The sequence below is a fragment of the Natator depressus genome, chromosome 11, assembly GCF_965152275.1.
Source record: "Natator depressus isolate rNatDep1 chromosome 11, rNatDep2.hap1, whole genome shotgun sequence".
In the NCBI taxonomy this organism is placed as follows: Eukaryota; Metazoa; Chordata; order Testudines; family Cheloniidae; genus Natator; species Natator depressus.
This window is the reverse complement of record NC_134244.1, coordinates 39246845-39265823: the sequence shown is the minus strand read 5'-3', so window position 1 is coordinate 39265823 and position 18979 is coordinate 39246845. Positions and strand designations below refer to the sequence as shown.

Genomic DNA, 18979 nt, shown 5'->3' with positions numbered 1-18979 from the left:
AACTCATGTGAAAGCAACTCTGAACTCTGAATCTCCACTGACCAAAGACAACACCGGTGAGTGTTAATGAGGCTATTAAGAATGCTGGAGACACAACACAGTTCATGCGAACAAACATGGCTGTGGCATCATACTTTCTATTTAGGCAAGAGATACCACACACTACAAACTGGAGGCCAATGTTACATGCATTGTCACTTGTTGAACACTGGTTCTGAACAAGACCAGCAAATGCTCATCACCTTTCTGCAAGAAACTCAACTGACTGGCTAGACGCATGTGGTGCAACAGTGAAAGACTCAACAGTTGAAAAAGTGAAGAACTCTCTCACCACATTCAAAAAACTTTCATACTTGGCTGATGAATGCACCAATGCAAATGGTCATCAAGTATTAAGTAATTGTGTACGTTATCTTGATGTCAGCGGTAGGCCAGTAGATGCATTTCTAGATGTTCAAGTTATAGAAGACAGATTGGCTGCATCTGTGACAACCCACATCTTAGGAGAGTTAAATGCTTGTCAGATGGCTGCTTGTGCATTTGATGGAGTTGCAAACTTCTCTGGAAGACATGGTGGAGCACAAGCTTTGCTCAGAGAAAGAAGTATAACCTTCGTCTCTCCTATACGCACCGCAGAGGCCATCTACTCCAACTAGCGCTAGTACAACCTGCAGACTCTTCAAAAGACATTAAAAAAGCTACACATTTAAGGTCTTCATTATATTCTTTTTTCAGCAAGAGTCCAAAAAGACTGAATATCTTGGAAAATATAGAAGATACACTGGGACTGAAGTTCAAATTAGTCCAACCTGGGAAACCTCTGGCTTTCTCATGAGCGATCCTTGGCTGTTGTCTTAAAATTACTCCAGCCATTATTTCTGGCTTTGGAAAGTATCTACCAAGATGGGATGGATCTAAGTAGTGAGGCTGGTGGATTACTTTTGCTACTACGTTCAGAGAAGACTATTGCCATTCTCTCTCTTGTAAGTCTACTGTTGAAACCACTTGGGTCATTAAACAAGGCCATCCAGGCATCTGCTACAACAGTAGTAGATCTTTGTCCAGCAAAGCTTGTCCAGAAGCTACATTTGGATCAATCAGAGAGCTATCCATTGAAAAAGTACTGGAAGAAGCAAAGACTTCAGTCTAGAAGTTGACTAATGAAGGCATTTATACTGAATCCTTAAGTGAAGAGGACAAGAAGGGGTTGTTAAGACAACTGAAAAAGTACACAGACTTGATTCTTAAAAATCTATAACAACAACTTCTAGATTCTACTCAACCTCTACGTAGCTTTTACAGATCCCTGTCTTATAAAACACCGACAGTTGAGTGGAGTGAGGCACTACCAGCAATGGGGCTGCCATGTGCTCAGGACAGAATAGAGAATTTGAACACAGAGTGGAATATCATATGACAAATTAATGAAGATTTGACTTCAACTTCTTTTTTATCATCACTAGTGGCTCAACCCGATCTTTATGCTATGTTTCCTGAGCTGAAAGAAGTCGGAATTCATCTCTTGCTACTCCCAGTCACAACAGCTACAGCTGAGTGTTCTTTCAAAACACAAAATTCTACTCAATGATGAAAAAGTCGCCTTCTGTCTGATCATGTGAATGACCTAATGAGTATATCAACTGAAGGAATGGAAGTACCGGACACACGAGAAGTCACCAAAGAAAAATGCATTTCATTCAAGAAGTTCATTAACAGAGTTGTGCAAAATTATAGCAAGAAACCAAGAAGGAGGTAGATGTAGTGCTTCATAGAAGGCTTGAGTAGCCAACTTTAATTTGTGTGATGATTTTAAAATCTAATAAAATGGTCATGAAACATTTTTCAGTTTTTACTACGGTGCCATACAGACCACCTTCACCCTCACGGTCTCGCCCCTCATTGGCCCTGACCCCCCCCTTCCATAAATTTGAACACACACCCCTATTTTCAATTCCTGGGGAAAACACTGCGACTACTTGCTCCTTGGTGGCTGGCTCAACCGGCAGGCTAGTGATCCTTCCCTCAGGTAGGACAGCAGCTAGCTCCTGCCTGTCTGGCAGTCAGTCCCAAACTGGGGCAGGCTTCCTTCTTTTCTCTCCTCTCCATGTATTGGCTGAAGGTATAATGGGGTGGGGCTAGCTGTGCCCAAAGGCTCTCCTTAACCCATTCTGGGCTGGTGGGTGTTTCCTCTGCTTCACCACACACAACATAAGGATAATCTGTTTGAAGATTTATAAGGGCTACAAGGAAATGTCTGGAAAGGGATGCTAGCCTATAGGATAACCCAAATAGTACTCTTACAACCTTGAAGGCCAAGCCCTAATGCTTTGTCGGCCTGATAGTAAGGTTAGTATCAGACCTTTGCTGGAATAAATCTAAGATCTTACTGAGAGGCTAATACAGGCTGAGTTGTTCTGATTTGCCACAAGAGGAACCTTTGTTATGTTTGCTTAGCCTTCTCAGGTCTATGCTCCATTTTTAATATCCTCTTAGAAGCCTAACTAAACTGGGTGTAAACTAGCTTAGCAAAAATTCTGAAAGTCCTGCTGGATCTCCCACTCATGCTTTTCACACTATATAATGCAAAGAGACTTGGAGTTAATTCTGTGGATCCATTGGCCATCTCCCCCAGGAAAAAGGAGTACACTGGTTACAGGGATTACAGCAACCTTAAAGCTACAATACTGACCACAGAGTAAGGCCTAAGGGCAGATTCCTTTTCCCTCACTTTGAAAACTGAGGTTCAGTATTTGCCCCTTAGTGTTTTCTTAGGCTAACATGTAACTCTGCTTGTCAAAGGAATATATATATAAAGATTAAGGCAATTTGTATTCCAAGATCATTACTGCTAAATGCTAGTTACTGTTTTTCCGACCAGTGGAACAATTCACTTAGACTTGCCTGTCAGAAAGAGGCCTTTTCCCAAGCTGTATCTAGCATGGAATCAAGGTGAATGCAATGTAACTGATAAGAACTTTTAGTAACTATTGCCCTAGCAATGGTGTTACATATTGATCTACCTACCACTTTTATGTGCTTGTTAATCAATAGACTTGGTAGAAAACTGTCTATTTTAAGTCGGAACAGGGCTGATCAACACTTTTGGAAAACATATGAATAACACCAAGTCTCCAAAAGATTTGTCCAGTACTGCTAATGAAGCTGAAAACATGCTTTACTGTAATCATAATCAGAAACTAGATCTAAATTAAAACTAGTTGGCTGTACAGAGAATATAACCAAGTTCTGAAGTTAGAATTGAGAAAAGTAACCCTTGATTCAATAATTCAAATACTTCCTTTCCTTGAAGAAGGAAAAAAAAAGTCTGAGGACTTTCTAATGATTAGGAAGCTGTGAAAGGCCTTGGGCAGCATGGGTAAATGCTCAGAGGATATAGGACTTTCAGGTGTGTATGTGTGCATGGGAATCCTCTTCTTGGGATTTGTATTTATTTGTAGCTCAAGTGACTCACCATAAACAGTATCATCTTCCTGAATCACCAGCTGCACCCTCCTTCATATGGGTTCCAAATCAGTTACCAAGAATGAATCCGTTTAAACAAAATGGTACAAAATTCCTTCCTTAGGCTTCTAAGATCTAGAGCCATACCAGATAAGTCCTCCTGCCTGTACCTCCCTCCTTTCCTTCTCTTTGAGCAGGTGAACCTCTTTTTATAGTTCCATTACAGGCCTTGTTTCCAGGTAATAATTTACTAGATGAAGAAGTGATGCAAACCCAGTTGTTTTCCCTTTGCACCAGATCAAAAGATGCAATTCATGTTTCCGGGGCAACCACACCTGACTAGAATCCAGGTTCATTATAAAGCCTGAACATTCCCTGTGTTCAGTTTATGGTTTTGGAGGCCACTGTTCCTTGTCTATATACAACCCGGTAGAGCCCTGCAGTCAGACTGGGATCCTGCAGGTTCCGCTGCCATAATAGTGGGAGCAGAATTAAAAAAAAGTCCCATGCAGGGTTTTGCAACATGGCACTTCCTGTAGGATCCAATGGAGACAGAGAGGGAACTTCACCTGGTTTAGAAAATGCAGCACAGATGTCCTGGTCTGAAAGGATATGTTAAGCCTAAGAGTTTGTGCACAGAAAGTTATAGTGATTTTAATAAAATCCTCTTAGCTATGTGGTGATGTATCATATTTGTTTGTAATAAGAAAACTTGAGATTCCATTACCTTTTGATGATTTTGCTCACAATTATCACTACTAAGACTGGGAAAGTGCATTTTGTATTTATTTTTAATAATTTGCATGGCTGTCTTCCACAACTACAGAATGTGTTGTAGAATTCATCCCCTCCCCCACGTCCGTGCTCTAGAAATAAGCATTTCAGTTAAAAACGTTTCTAGACTTTACAGTTTCTAGTCTCTAAGGTTCAAAATATGAACTAAACCTAAACCAAAGAGTGTTGTGTTCCTAGCTTTGCAAACAGCCAGTCTGAAAGAATAGCTTTAGGAGATATGAACTGCTCCTATTATCTAATGGACACTATGCTTCACTGTCAATGAGCACACTTTAAACATGGATACAAATATATGCAGTACACTGAAAACCTGTAAATACAAAATGTATTGAACTGGAACAAACAGGGAATAATGTATTGATTGCATTATTCATTTTCCTATTTAATTCATTAAAACCTTCATTTAAGAAAATTTTATTTTTGGGCAAAATTTCCAGTTTCTTGCATTAGAATGCCACAGAATTTCACTGTAGAATTTAGAGTCCGCACACCACAAAGTATGGAGGGGCACTGGGTATCTATAGTAGTGTCTGCTTGTCAAAGCTGATTTGGAGTCACTACTCATGATACTTAGTTCTTGCAGTAGTACACTGAATCCAAAGGAGTTACACTAGAGGTGAATCTGGTTCAATATATTCCGATAGGTAGATCAGTATCCCCTCTCGCGTGCGGCTAGAGAGGATGGGGCTCAACCTACTGTTATCAAAATATGGTGCTTAGGAGGCACTGGAATATAAAAGAAGGGCTACTAGAAAGAAAGAACAAAAAGATTAGATCATCTTTTAGGAGTTTTGCCTGTCTGCCTCAGCTTCTCCGATTATGTAAAATTTTCCAAACTTTCCAAGGAAATAACTTTTTCTGGAGTCAGAATCATAGGCTTTCAGAGAAATAAGGCAGGTTTCTAAAGCTTCCATGATTGCACTATAACAAGGGTGGCCAAACTGTGCAACTGTAATGAACATAGTGGTAAGTTACCAATAGCCTTAAGGAAGTCACATGATTTGCATATATTTTAAATCCTCAACACACCCATACCCATAAGGCTGGTTTGTGTTTGTGCAGCTTGTTGTTAGAGTTCAATAAAAATGTACAATTAATTGACTTTGCCCTTGCCCTCCAGAAGAGAGCAACTACAGGACATATTTTAGGACTTCTCATGCTGTATCTGGCCCTTGTGCCACACTTTGAGATGCTCTCCTCTGTTGCCCTACCTCAGCATCAAGGAATGAGCAGATTTCCTCTTCATGAAATATTCTTTGCTATAGCATCAGGCCATACAAGCACGCTCTTAAGGGGAAACAATATCAAAACTCAGATCAACAAACATTTGATCAAAACCTTAAGTCCCTATTTCATCCTTGTTGGGGTGTGTACAGAGGTATCCTTCTCTTCCAAGGTTGCCCCATTTTTATGGTTATTAATATATGAAACTGAATGATAATGAGAAGTGGTGAACTGGGCAGTAGTAGTGCAAACTTCCTCACGTTACCCCATCAATATGCTCCAAGCCTAGATTAGGGAAAAACTTCTAGAGAAGAGAGGGTAGTTCAGACTTAATGCCCATTCAGTCTTTTACCTCCTTTTGAGTGGTCCAAAATGGGTGTGAAGTAGGGACACATGATGTTTTTGTGATACGGACAACCTTGTCCTGTCCACAAGGAATAACTGACACCATTACCTAATTTCACAAAGGCCAAGAAAAAATGGGATAATTTGCAACCACTATTGCCCTGGGATGGATCTAAGCCATTTTTTACAAGGCTTTGATAACTAAAAGTAACATGAAATTTTGTAGCTAGTTCTATCACAGCCTTAGGTAAAGAGGACTAGTCATGGTAGACAATCCAAGAGATCTTTGTAATATTAATTGCTCACCACTTTGAAGTTTGGTTCTTCTCTGAAATGTGACTGTAAAAATGGCATTGTGGGGTTCCACATTTATTGTGTCTCAATAAATTCCTTATCACAAGTGTGCTCAATGCAGTCCAAATGTTTCCAAATAAAGATCTGTTCTGTCAGCCCTGCAAACTCAGCCTGGATTCTGGGAAACAAGCAGAGTTCTCTTCTTCTGTATCAGCACCAATAAAAAGAAATAAAATAAAATTCTGCAGGACAAAACTTTGCTTTCAATCAGTAGAGCTTAGTAAACAATTCTGTTGATACACAAAGAATAGAATTCCACTCCCTTTCTTTTCGCTGCGTTAGTTCTGCAGGGCTAACAGGAATACATAATTATTTCAGCCACTGAAGTTAATGGATCTAATTCTCAACACATAGCAAGCAGATCTCCTTGGTAAGAAAGTGCCATTTTTAAAGTAATTTTTCATAGTAAAACCTCACTTACAGGCTATACCCTATGCTTTGCTGAAAAGCTGATACGTGCTTGGCATAAGTCCAGGTATGAGGACAAACATGTCTTTAAGCATCCCTAGTGACTTCCCTGCCCTGGGACCTGTGGGCACCAGTTCTGGCCAGCGCCTGAAGGCTGCTATCTTAGGCTAGCTACAGACAGACTCCAGGAGGTGTAGGGATACCCTGGCAATGCTCCCTGTCTCCTTGGTACTACCTGCACCAAAAGCCACAATGGGAGTGCTGTAGGAGCTGCTAAGGTATCCCTATGCCATGGGAGGATTTTTCTATGCAGAGAAAATCTGCCCAGGTTCATTTAAATTTGGGTTACAGCTCCTTTGTGCTATCAAACCAATACAAAACAGCCAAAGGGGCCTACAAATATCTACAAGAATCACAAATATTTGACAAGTATCTTCTAGATCTTATTTGAAAAACATATTTTCATAATGAAATGCTTAAGAAAAATAACTTACAAAAGAAATAAAACAGCTCATAAATAAGACAACACCAACAGTAACAGATATTATGCAAAAAGAAAAGGAGTACTTGTGGCACCTTAGAGACTAACCAATTTATTTGAGCATAAGCTTCGTGAGCTACAGCTCACTTCATCGGATGCATAAGTGAGCTGTAGCTCACGAAAGCTTATGCTCAAATAAATTGGTTAGTCTCTAAGGTGCCACAAGTACTCCTTTTCTTTTTGCGAATACAGACTAACTCGGCTGTTACTCTGAAACCAGATATTATGCATGCATACTTATCTATACACACAGGTAAAATGTCTTACCCAACTCATTTCTCTCACTTATCAGACTTAACTTATAAGAGGTGATGCTCCCATAATGATTTGAACATGTGTACCAAAATAAACAGGCAAAACATTTATTCTGTTATATTTAATAATTTCACTAACCAACACATTTGTTACACTGAAGAGGAAGCAAGTAACAATTAGGAGCTACAACAAGAACCATGGTGTCAGACATCTACTGACATTAACAAGGGGTCCTGAAATGTTAGTAGTAAAAAAGCAACACTGTACTTAAGTGTACCGGTGCATGAAACAAAAGATGGTTACATGTGTACTGTGACACATTTTCTGCACACCAGAATGCAGTATTTAAAAATATGAATGGTTTTCATGATTAGACTACATAAAACATAAGTGTTCAATCCAAGTCTTGAATGCATTTTTTCACATTATGCTGTCCAATGCTTTTTCTGCTGCATTCCATGCCACCTGAATGTGTTCGTTATCCTCACTTTGCACACCCGCTGAATGCCAAATTGGTACAAGTTACTCTACTTTATTATTTACATATATTTTCTGACTAACTTTATACCTGACAAATCTTAAACAGTAATGTAAGTTTTGTCTCCAAATCTGGCCAAGAAACTTCCATTGAAGTTGCACCCACTTATGTCAGGGCTATTGTAATTATCTAAGGTAAATTGTGGGGGAGTGAGGTGGGAGGAGACAGGTTGCATGAACAGAATTTTAGCAAGTATTTCCAAAAATATGGTTTAATGACAACATTTTGTAACACAAAATATTTGTTTGAAAACCTGTATGTTTGATTTCTTCGAAGAAGCTGTATATTTATCTTTAAATTGTAAAGAAGCTTTTTACCCCATTCAGAGTCTTACCAGCATTGTGTGAAATCAATTGCTCTGCACAATCATTTAGGAAGATTTTATTGCCCTGCTGAACTGGTGTCAATGAATTTTGAAAGCACAAAATTTCTCAATAAAAAATCATGTCTTTGCTCAACTGATGACACGCACCCTAGCTTTTCATCTAGCTGATTGCTCCAACAGGAACATTTTTTAGGAGTTATGTCTAAGGAGATCAATTTTGTCTATAGCATCAAATATGCTATGGAACAAAGTTAGTCTGATGCAGTGGCTCTCAACCTTTCCAGACTACTGTACCCCTTTCAGGAGTCTGATTTGTCCTGCATAACCGCAAGTTTCACCTCACTTAAAAACTATTTGCTTACAAAAATCACATAAAAATACAGAGTGTCACAGCACGCTATTACTGAAAAATTGCTTGCTTTCTCATTTTGTCTGTATGAAATTTTACTTTGCACTGACTTTGCTAGTGCTTTTTATGTAATCTGTTGTAAAACTAGGTAAGTATCTAGATGAGTTGCTGTACCCCTGGAAGATCCCTGTGTACTCCCGGGGTACATGTACCCTTGGTTGAGAACCACTGGTATGGCAGGCTGCGTGTGAGTGTGGAGGCAATCTATATGCAAAAGAGTGCAGCAGTTTAAGACGGAGAAAGGTTATAATGATTAAACAGTGCATTTTAATATGGTGTTTAAAAAGAGACTGTACAGAAGAATCAAAATAATCAACCTATAGGGAGTATAGAAGAATTACCAAACTGCTATACATTTTCATCAGAATCATCAGAACTTCCTTCTCCTTCATCATCACTGCTATCTGAACTGCTAGTATCCTCTTCACTGTCCTCACTGCTTCCTTCATCTGTTTCTTCACCCTCTTCATCACCAAAATTCTGTGTACTTTCTAAGGCATACAGGTACAAGATATACATTTTAGGTAAGTCTTAAGTTTCGGTTAGTAAATAATTGACTATTTCAGGCATGTGCTAAATACATAATATTTGATATTATATTCCAAATAAACTCAAAATTATATATCCAAAATAAATAGGTTGCACATGGTGTTTTGGGGTATTTTTCTGAAGAAAATAATTGTATTCTAAATCAGTCATTGCATTTTGCTTTGTACAGAGAGGGATTAATACAATTGTTTTGCTTGATAGTGCTGTCTAATTTTCAAAGAAATATCTAAACAAACATTTTCCCTTTTCTAGTACAGGAAGAAAATTATGTGTGTGTTTTTCCTGAGAATTTAGTAAACAGTCCATATATTCACAAATATTCCAAATATGTATCTTGTTTGAGATGGTGCAGGTTTTGGAAACTTTCAGCAACAGTGATAGGATATATATATAGTGATAGGATGACTATTTTTGTCAGTTACACCAATTTTTTGTCTATATAGTCAACACCCATTTTCCAAAATATTTTATAAAATACGCACAGCTTTTCGACAACATGAAGGTGAACGGGACTTCTCATGTGAGTAAAACTACTCATATTTGTTTTTACAGGATTGATAACCAGTTTGGAAGAGCAAGAGCATGTTCAGCCATAAAAACGATACTGCTGAAATTGATCTCGTCTGCAAGGAAAACAAGAGTCTCCAACCTGTACTACTGTGGGAACATGGAACTCGACTGAAATTTCCCATTTCAAAACCAATTTAAAAGTGAAGAAAAAAATGAATACGTGCTATTAATATTTTAGGTTCTTAGCCACAGAAGAGTATTTTTAAAATAGGAATACTCTCATAATACCATAAAACACTTAAATTAAAAACTGATTTAAGGCAATTATCCATTTTGAGATAATAAGCTACAGGGCTAATGTTGTGAAGCTGGCCCAGATCTGTGTGCTGTGATCACTTTGCTCTCAATATGGAAAACGGGAGAGATTCCAGAAGACTGGAAAAAGACAAATATAGTGCCAATCTGTAAAAAAGGGAAATAAGGACAACCCAGGAAATTACAGACCAGTCAGCTTAATTTCTGTACCCGGAATGATAATGGAACAAATAATTAAGGAATCAATTTGCAAACATCTAGAAGATAATAAGGTGATGAGTAACAGTCATTTGTCAAGAACAAATTGTGTCAAACCAACCTGATACCGTTCTTTGACAGGGTAACAAGCCTTGTGAATGGAGGGTGGGAAATGGTAGATGCGGTATATCTTGACTTTACTAAAGCTTTTGATATTGTCTCGCATGACCTTCTCAGAAACAAACTAGGGAAATGCAACCTAGATGGAGCTACTATAAGATGGGTGCAAAACTGGTTGGAAAACCATTCCCAGAGAGTAGTTATCAGTGATTCACAGTCATGCTGGAAGGGCATAAGGAGTGGGGTCCCAGGTCTGGTTCTGTTTAAAATCTTCATCAATGATTTAGATAATGGCATAAACAGTACACTTATAAAGTTTGCGGATGATACGAAGCTGGGAGGTGTTGCAAGTGCTTTGGAGGATAGGTTTAAAATTCGAAATGATCTGGACAAACTGGAGAAATGGTCTGAAGTAAACAGCATGAAATTCAATAAGGACAAATGCAAAGTACTCCACTTAGGAAGGAACAATCAGTTGCACACATACAAAACGGGAAATGACTGCCTAGGAAGGAGTACTGCGGAAAGGGATTTGGCAGTCATAGTGGACCACAAGCTAAATATGAGTCAACAGTGTAACGCTGTTGCAAAAAAAGCAAACATCATTCTGGGATGTATTAGCAGGAGTGTTGTAAGCAACACACGAGAAGTAATTCTTCTGCTCTACTCTGCACTGATTAGGCCTCAACTGAAGTAGTGTGTCCAGTTCTGGGCCCCACATTTCAGGAAGAATATGGACAAATTGGAGAGAGTCCAGAGAAGAGCAACAAAAATGATTAAAGGTCTAGAAAACATGACCTATGAGGGTTTGTTTAGTCTGGAGAGGAGAAGACTGAGAGGGGACATAACAGTTTTCAAGTCTGTAAAAGGTTGTTACAAGGCGGAAGGAGAAAAATTGTTTTTCTTAACCTCTGAGGATAGGACAAGAAGCAATGGGCTTAAATTGCAGCAAGGGCTGTTTAGGTTGGACATTAGGAAAAACTTCCTAACTGTCAGGGTGGTTAAGCAGTGGAATAAATTGGCTAGGGAGGTCGTGGAATCTTCATCCTTGTAGATTTTTAAGAGCAGGTTAGACAAACATCTGTCAGGAATGGTCTAGATAATACTTAGTCCTGCCATGTGTGCAGGGGACTGGACTAGATGACCTCTCAAGGTCTCTTCCAGTCCTATGATTCTATAATATTGGCACAAAGTAGCTAAAACTGGTGTAGCTGACCACAACAGGATCACTCCAATGTTGGGGGATCCTGAGAGGAGTAGAGACAGTATAGCAACTCCTATGCTACTCTCTTTCCCTGCAGCCCGCACAGCAGTTATAGCAGGCAAAAAGAGTGTTTCTGCCAGCCCGCTAATATTAGTTTGAGTGGCCTGATGGCACCTGTAACTCACACCAGATGCCATTGGTCCCAAGGGGCTAATACAACTGTGACATGCCCCGAGGTGCAATCCAGACAGTGGAAACCCTATACCCCCCTTAACTCTCCTGCCTCCTCTAGGCTGTCTCCTACACTGCTATACTAGTGAACAGCAAACGCATCCAGGCTCTGTTCACTCAGCCATCAGCATGCAGAGGAGCACCCTGCTAAGTTGCATGAAGGCTCTCACAAGCCATTCATGAACTGTATATAGGGAGATATAAGCAAATTCCCCCAGCCTGGCACCCCAGAAATGTGCATCTTACACTGCTCAAGACCTTCTTGATCAAAATTTGCCGCTCGTTCAAAAGGTAGTGGACATGTCCCAGCCTCTGTAATCTGAGCAGATCCCCCTAGCACTTTAGACAAATTCACTGGTTTAGATTAAACATCAAAATAAGTTTATTAACTAGACAAAGATAGATTTTAAGTGATTAAGTGGAACTGGAACAGAAGATTAGAATTGGTTGCAAAAGGAAATAGCAAAACCACAATCTAAAATTCTAAATTTACCAGGCTAATAATTCTAAAATCAAGATGATTTCTCTCATCCAAAACTTAACAGCAGTGTATACTAACTGGAACACCTTCCAAAGTTTCAATGGAGATCTCTTAGTTTTCCTTGTATAGCGATGGGGGTAAGAGGCAGGCCCTGTGGTGACATCACTGTCCCTGATTTATACTTTTCTCCAGATACTGGAAAATCCATTCTGTGTCATGGAGTTAGGCAGCACTCATGGTGTACATAAGAGGCTGATCATCCTTCATTATGAATTGCAAATTTTTGCTTGCACCTTTTGTCTATGTGAAGATTGGCACATAAGGCCTCAGTTTTCCGTTTCTTTGTCCTCTCTGAGTTTCCCAGACTCACCATGTTTCAGTAACAAACATATAGCAAAATGTCATAATTTCATATACATTGATGACACATACATTTCAACAGGATAATGAGGTTCACCAAATCAAGACTTTTCAAATGATACCTCATAAGGCATACTTTGTACAAAACATAACACAATCATATAACAGTGGTGAATATGTGGGATATGGGGTACAGTATGGCACAACAACAGCTTGAGGTCATCTGGGTTTTAAGAGACACCTCAGACAGTCTTAGGCTGTTGTATTAGCCCCTGGGGAGCACTAGCATCTGGTCTGAGTTAGAGTTGCCTTCAGGCCACTCAAACTAATGTTGGGGGGCTGGCACAGCTGAACTAGCACTGGGGTAGGATGATCACAGGTTAAAGCCATCTCTGCAACTCCTTTCCTCCAAGTTCTTCTGTATTCTCTTACGCCTCTGCAAAGGATTTTGTACAAGGGGGTTACCATTTTTCAGTCTAGTATGCATTTTCTGAGCAAATGTGATTCCCAGACATGACTCTCTGTTTAAGTCAACTCAAATGTCTACAGTAAGGATATCCTAATATACTGAAAGACAGTATTAGTGCTTGAAATTGAACATTGACAGTTAGGAAATGGTTGCTTAATGTGATTTTATAGCCTAATGCAGGGGTTCTCAACATTTTTCCTTCTGAGGGGCCCTCCCAACATGCTGTAAAAACTCCACGGCCCACCTGTGCCACAACAACTGTTTTTCTGCACGTAAAAGCCAGGGCACACGTTAGCGGGTAGTAAGCAGAGCAATTGCCCAGGAGCGGCTCTACCAATTTTGCTGCCCCAAGCAGTTGCCACCGAATTGCCGCCACCGCAACAGCAGTGGAGCTGCCGCCGCGGGACACGGACTGCCGCCCCGTTCTAAATGCCGCCCCAAGCACCTGCTTGGAAAGCTGGTGCCTGGAGCTGGCCCTTCCAGGGCCCCATGCCACAGGGGGACCCACAAAGCTAAGTTGCTTAGGCACTCCACTGCTTAGGCTTTGGCTTCAACCCCGGATGGTGGGACTCGGGGCCCCAGGTTTCAGCCCCATGAAGATGGGCTTCAGCTTTCTGCCCATGGCCCTATTGAGTCTAACACCAGCCATGCTTGGCGGACCCCCTGAAGTCTGCTCGCAGCCCCCCACAGGGGGCCCCAGACCCCTGTTTGAGAACCACTGGCCTAATATATTACACTTAAGACACTTTAAACACAAAAGTGATAAAAATATTTCTCACCCTATAGTTTTTAAAAATAAAATAGGGTTCATGCAGTTACAGCAGTCCCAAATATTGTTTACTTGTGAAAAGCATGAATGCTTCTCCAACAGCTAGTTACTGTTCTCAAACTTACCTATCAGCAACTTTTCTTCAAGAAGTGGAAGAAACTGCTTGGCCTCAGTATTTTCTGGTTCATATATTAGAACTGAAATTTGACAACAGGATACGTTAATAATTCTGTATGGTAACAATAGCAACTGACAGACTGCTGAACAGTTTCAAGGCATATTGTTAAAGTGTATGCTGTCAGATAGTGGCATAATTTTGATTTCAGAGACTTAAAATGCAAACAATGATGTCTCAGTTATTTGTATTTATATTTCCTCATGAAATACTATATTAAGATGGAGTTAACTTTGAGAGTACATATCAGTAAATATGTAACTTACAAAAATGTATTAATGATACAAGAAATAGGCATAACAAACCCAAGAAATTCAGATATAAAGTTAAACATAAAATAAACCCAAACATGTTCAGGAATGAAGATGCTGAGTTAATGTTGTTTGGATGCCTTTACTGAGCCCTGTAGTGATGCCACAAGGGAAAAATATTTATAAAACCTAATCTATTGAAAAATTAGTGAAATCTAATCTGGAACCACAAATACACAGTTACTGTATGGAAACCTACAGGAAACATTTATTCACTGATCCCTGTTATAACAGCACTTTGCCACACTATATCACATTCAATCATATCAGTACTATTAGTCCCTTACTTTTCTGGGAACTAAATTCATTCACATTTAAAAATGAATAGGTAAACACACAAAATTATTATTAAGCTGCCTTTTGTAGACAAAACAGTGGAAGTGTGCACACTGGAATGCTCCTTCTGCTGACAAAACTCTCTTGCTTTGCCACCAAATAAAACCACCTCGATGAGAGAGAGCTTTTTGGGGCAAAGTTATATCGACAAAGCGTCAGTGAAGACACCGCAGTTGGTTATGTCACTCCAATTGGCCTCCATGAGGTATCCCACAATGCCCATCCTGACAGCTCTGGTCAGCAGTTCAAACTCCGCTCCCATACACCCAGATACACAGGCATCCACCCCATAGGCCCAGGAATTTTTGAAATTCCACTTCCTGTTTGCTCAGCGTATACAGCTGACCATGGCGGCGCTACACAGCAAACACTCTCCTGCTTGGACCACACCTGAGCTGTTGTATTTTCTGGTAGTGTGAGGAGAAGAGGTTGTGCAGTCCAAGCTCCACTCCAGCCATAGGAACTTCGAAACCAAAGGACAGATTTTTTGTGGCTTGTTGGAGAAGGGCTACAAACAGGACATGCAGCGTTGCCGAGTGAAGATAAAGGAGATGAGGCAGGCGTACCAGAAGGCAAGAGAGGCAAATCATCACTCCGGTGCTGTGCCGCAGTCCTGCTGCTTCTATAAGGAAATGGATGCCATTCTCGGCAATGACCCCACCTCCACTGCCCTGTGGATACTTCAGTGGGGCTGGAGGCAGTGGACAGGGGACTCGACCCCATGGACAAAGTTATGGATGAGGAGGTCAAGATGGAGGACGACGTGGAGCACACGCCAGGGTTGTCCAGTGGCGTAGTGAGTCAGGACCTGTTTTCCACTCCTGAGGGGTCTAGCAGTCCTGGCAGCCAGTCTCTGGCGCACATGATGCAGTAGAGGATAGCCTTGGTAAGTGATCTTTTTGAGTTGATGCTGCTCGGTTATATGAGGTAAAGCTGTCCTTTGCTCTGAATATTCTAAAAGTGGGTGAAGGGATAGAAATCTACAAGACTAGCTGTGTTTGCGTGTGCTCCACATTGTCCTGTGCAGCTAAGTAGTGCAGCGAAACAGTGTGTTAATGCACACCGAGATTTCATGAGAATCCTCCTGCAAGAACTCTAGGAAACTTTCCTGGAGGTACTTGGCAAACCTCTGCTGAAAGTTCCTTGGCAGAGCTGCTTTGTTCCTTCCCACATTGTAGGAAACTTTCATGCACCAATCGGCAATTCCTTGAGCAGGGACCAAAGCAGCACATGGACAAGCAGCATAGGGACCGGGTCTGAACCTGCAAGCATGCAGGAGATGCACCCTTGCATACCCTCATGAGTGACATATTGGCTTCAATGATCCCCGCTTGTGGAAAACTGGGGCAGAATTTGCAATACTCTTCCGCACTTATTTCCTTAAAAAAACCTAGACCCTTTGCCCCATCTTCAACATCCAGGACCACCCTCCCTCCCTGGACCAAACTCACCATGTTTAGGGTGTTCCCCGAGATGTGTGCTTGCCAAGGGACAGTGAGAAAGTGATTCATATGTGAAAAGAGGTATATTTTACTATAATGATTCAATGTTGTGCATGAACTAACAATCATGCTTCTGTGTATTGTTTCTTGTGCTTCTGCAGATGTGGCCTTCAAGGGAACCCCCTACACACTGGCAGAGCACCTCTGCCGGAAAATGAAGTGACCACAGTGCACCAAGGAGGACATGTTACACGAGGTGCTTCAATCCTCAGAGGTCAAAAAAGAGAACACAGGGAGTGGAGAGAGACCCTGAAGGAAAAATTTAAAATAGAAAGGCAGCACAGAAAGGAGAGCAAGGAACAAATTGTAAAGGGCCAGGAGCAGATGACAAAATTGATGGAGGAGCAAACAGAGATGTTGACGTCCCTAATCACGCTCCAGGCAGAACAGATGCATGCTTGCCCCCCCCCCCCACCCATAGCCAATATAGAACTGCTTTCCATGACCCCCCAAACTCCTTCCACACAGTCCTTGCAACTTCTCAGAATGTCTCGGTACCTCATTCACTCCACCCCTTCAGACAGCTTCCAAAATGATAGCTGGAGTTACACACAGCTATGAAAGCATATACTGCCCTGCACTCTTATCTCCCTTCCCAGCAATCCTTTTGTGTGTGTTAATTGTTATTTAATAAAAGCAAACTGTCCCACACATAGTGGTTGCGGCTGGTAGAAATACATAGCGGCAATTTGATCATTTGCTGATTACAAATCCTGGTCAGGAATCATCACAACTTTAATGCAAGGAGGCAAGATAATACAGCATGACCACTGTATAGAAACACATTACTGATGCTCATTGTCAAAATGTTGCCTTGAAGCCTCCCTGATTCGAATAGGCCCCTGTTGTACCCCTCTAATAGCCCTCATATCTGGCTGCTCAAATTCTGCAGCCAGCTGATCCGCCTCTGTGCTCCACACCCAGGGGAATCTTTTCACCCTTAGACTCACATATATTATGGAGTGCAGCAGGTTGCTATGACCATGGGAATATTTTCTTCATTTAGGTCTAATCTGCCATAAAGGCAATGCCAGTACGCTTTTAATCTGCCAAAGGCACATTCTATGGTCACTCTGCACCTGCTCAGCCTACAGTTGAAGGGCTCCTTGTTGCTGTCCAGATGCCCCGTGTAAGAATTTATGAGCTACAGGAGTAAGGAGTACATTGGGTCTCCCAGGATCACTATGGGCATTTCAACATCCCCCACTTGAATCTTCTGGTCGGGAAAGAAAGTCCCTACTTGCAGCTTTCTGTATAGGCCAGTGTTCCTGAAGATGTCTGCATTATGCATCTTCCTGGACCACCCAGTGCTGATGTCAGTGAAACTCACTGTGCTCAGGGTGATCCACAAGCGCCTGCAGTACCATAGAGAAGTACCCCTTTCTACTGATGTACTCCACTGCAAGTTGGTCCAGGTCAAAATTGGAATATACATGCTATCTATCGCCCCTCCGCAGTTAGGGAATCCCATTGCAGCAAAGCCATCCAATATTTCATGCACATTTCCAAGAGTGTCAGTCCTTCATAGGAGGATGCAATTAATGACCCTGCATACTTGCATTAACGCTGCCCCAACGATGGACTTCCCCACTCCAAACTGATTTGTGACCAAGTGGTAGCAGTCCGGAGTCACCAGCTTCCACACAGCGATTGCCACTCGCTTCTCTACTGAGAGGACAGCTCTCATTTTGGTGTGCTGGGGCGAGCTCTGCACACAGTTCTAGGAAGGTGGCTTTCCGCATACAAAAGTTGGCAGCCACTGCTTGTATCCCAAACCTGCATAAGTATACGATCCCATCAGTCAATGCTGGTTTCCCAAGCCCAAAAGTGACAGTTCAATGTGTTTAGCTGCTCCGTGAATGTCCAAAGTAATCTTGTGTTGTTTTTTTTCCAGGGCGCACACAGATCAGGCAACTCCGATTCCTGTTCAAATTGGGAGCTCATGATATACTGCATGATCATCCCGAGGTGTTCATAACAGTGACTACAACAATAAAGAGCAGTGTGGGATACATGCTTTCAACCAAAGATGGCGGGCACACAGTAAACGGGCTGTTGAAAAATGCTGCGAAATGCAGTCGGAAGCCCATGGAATGCTGGGATGGAAAGAATTGCATCATGGGATATTGAGCCCACACCCATGATGCACTGTGATCCAATCTGCCTTCCCACAACTTCTAACTGCAGAAGGTGGCGAGTAGCACAGTAGGGTAGCTACCCATAGTGCACTGCTCTCACTGTCGATGCTAGACCACCAAGTGTGGACATGCTCCGTCAATAGAAGGAGAGTTGTGTGAACATGCACAAGTGATGTAATTATACCAGTTTCTGTCGGCATAACTTGCATCTACAAAACTCTTTAGTGTAGACAAGGCCTGACTCTTTAACAAAGACATCCTTTCTCCAAAATGTCCATTAGATATTGAAGTTAAATGGGTGTTAATCCAATCCCTCCCTCAATTACTTGACTATTAAGCAACTGTCAACTGTGGTGTCATAATTTCACTATTTGTTAATTTATTACTGGTCTTGTCTACGCTAGACTTAGTTTCCTAAAATTTCACCCCATTTGGTCTGCAGTAACTTGCAATACTACCTTCCCCATTTTGGTTGGAGAAGTGTATAGTCTGGCTAGAAGATAAAATAGGGAACTGGAAGTCAAGATTCCTAGGTTCTATAAATGGTTCTGGCACTGACTCACTGTGTCCTCAAGCGAGTCATTTAATCTCTCTATGCATCAGTTTACTCCTCTCTAGAACAACACTACCTGTCTACTACATAGGGATGCTGTGT

At 41.3% G+C, this 18979-nt stretch overlaps 1 protein-coding gene and 1 long non-coding RNA gene across 27 annotated transcripts in view; one reads left to right on the top strand and one right to left on the bottom strand.

The window, feature by feature from the left end:
• Window positions 1-7483: 7483 nt before the first annotated feature.
• Window positions 7484-18979, bottom strand: part of ERICH2 (glutamate rich 2) — a 43419-nt gene continuing 31923 nt past the window's right edge. For 20 of the 26 annotated variants that reach the window (XM_074967540.1, XM_074967542.1, XM_074967541.1 and 17 more), the window contains 2 exons: window positions 13988-14059; window positions 7484-9147 (listed from right to left, as the gene is read on the bottom strand). In XM_074967540.1, coding sequence (XP_074823641.1) covers window positions 9005-9147; window positions 13988-14059 — 215 coding nt within the window. In that variant the 3' untranslated portion in view covers window positions 7484-9004. The remainder of the gene's footprint in view (window positions 9148-13987; window positions 14060-18979) is intronic. The other 6 variants (XM_074967553.1, XM_074967557.1, XM_074967550.1 and 3 more) reach the window with 2 other exon arrangements.
• Window positions 14952-18370, top strand: LOC141995592 (uncharacterized). The gene is made up of 3 exons (XR_012641364.1): window positions 14952-15570; window positions 16288-16382; window positions 18081-18370. It is a non-coding gene; the product is annotated as an uncharacterized LOC141995592 (long non-coding RNA).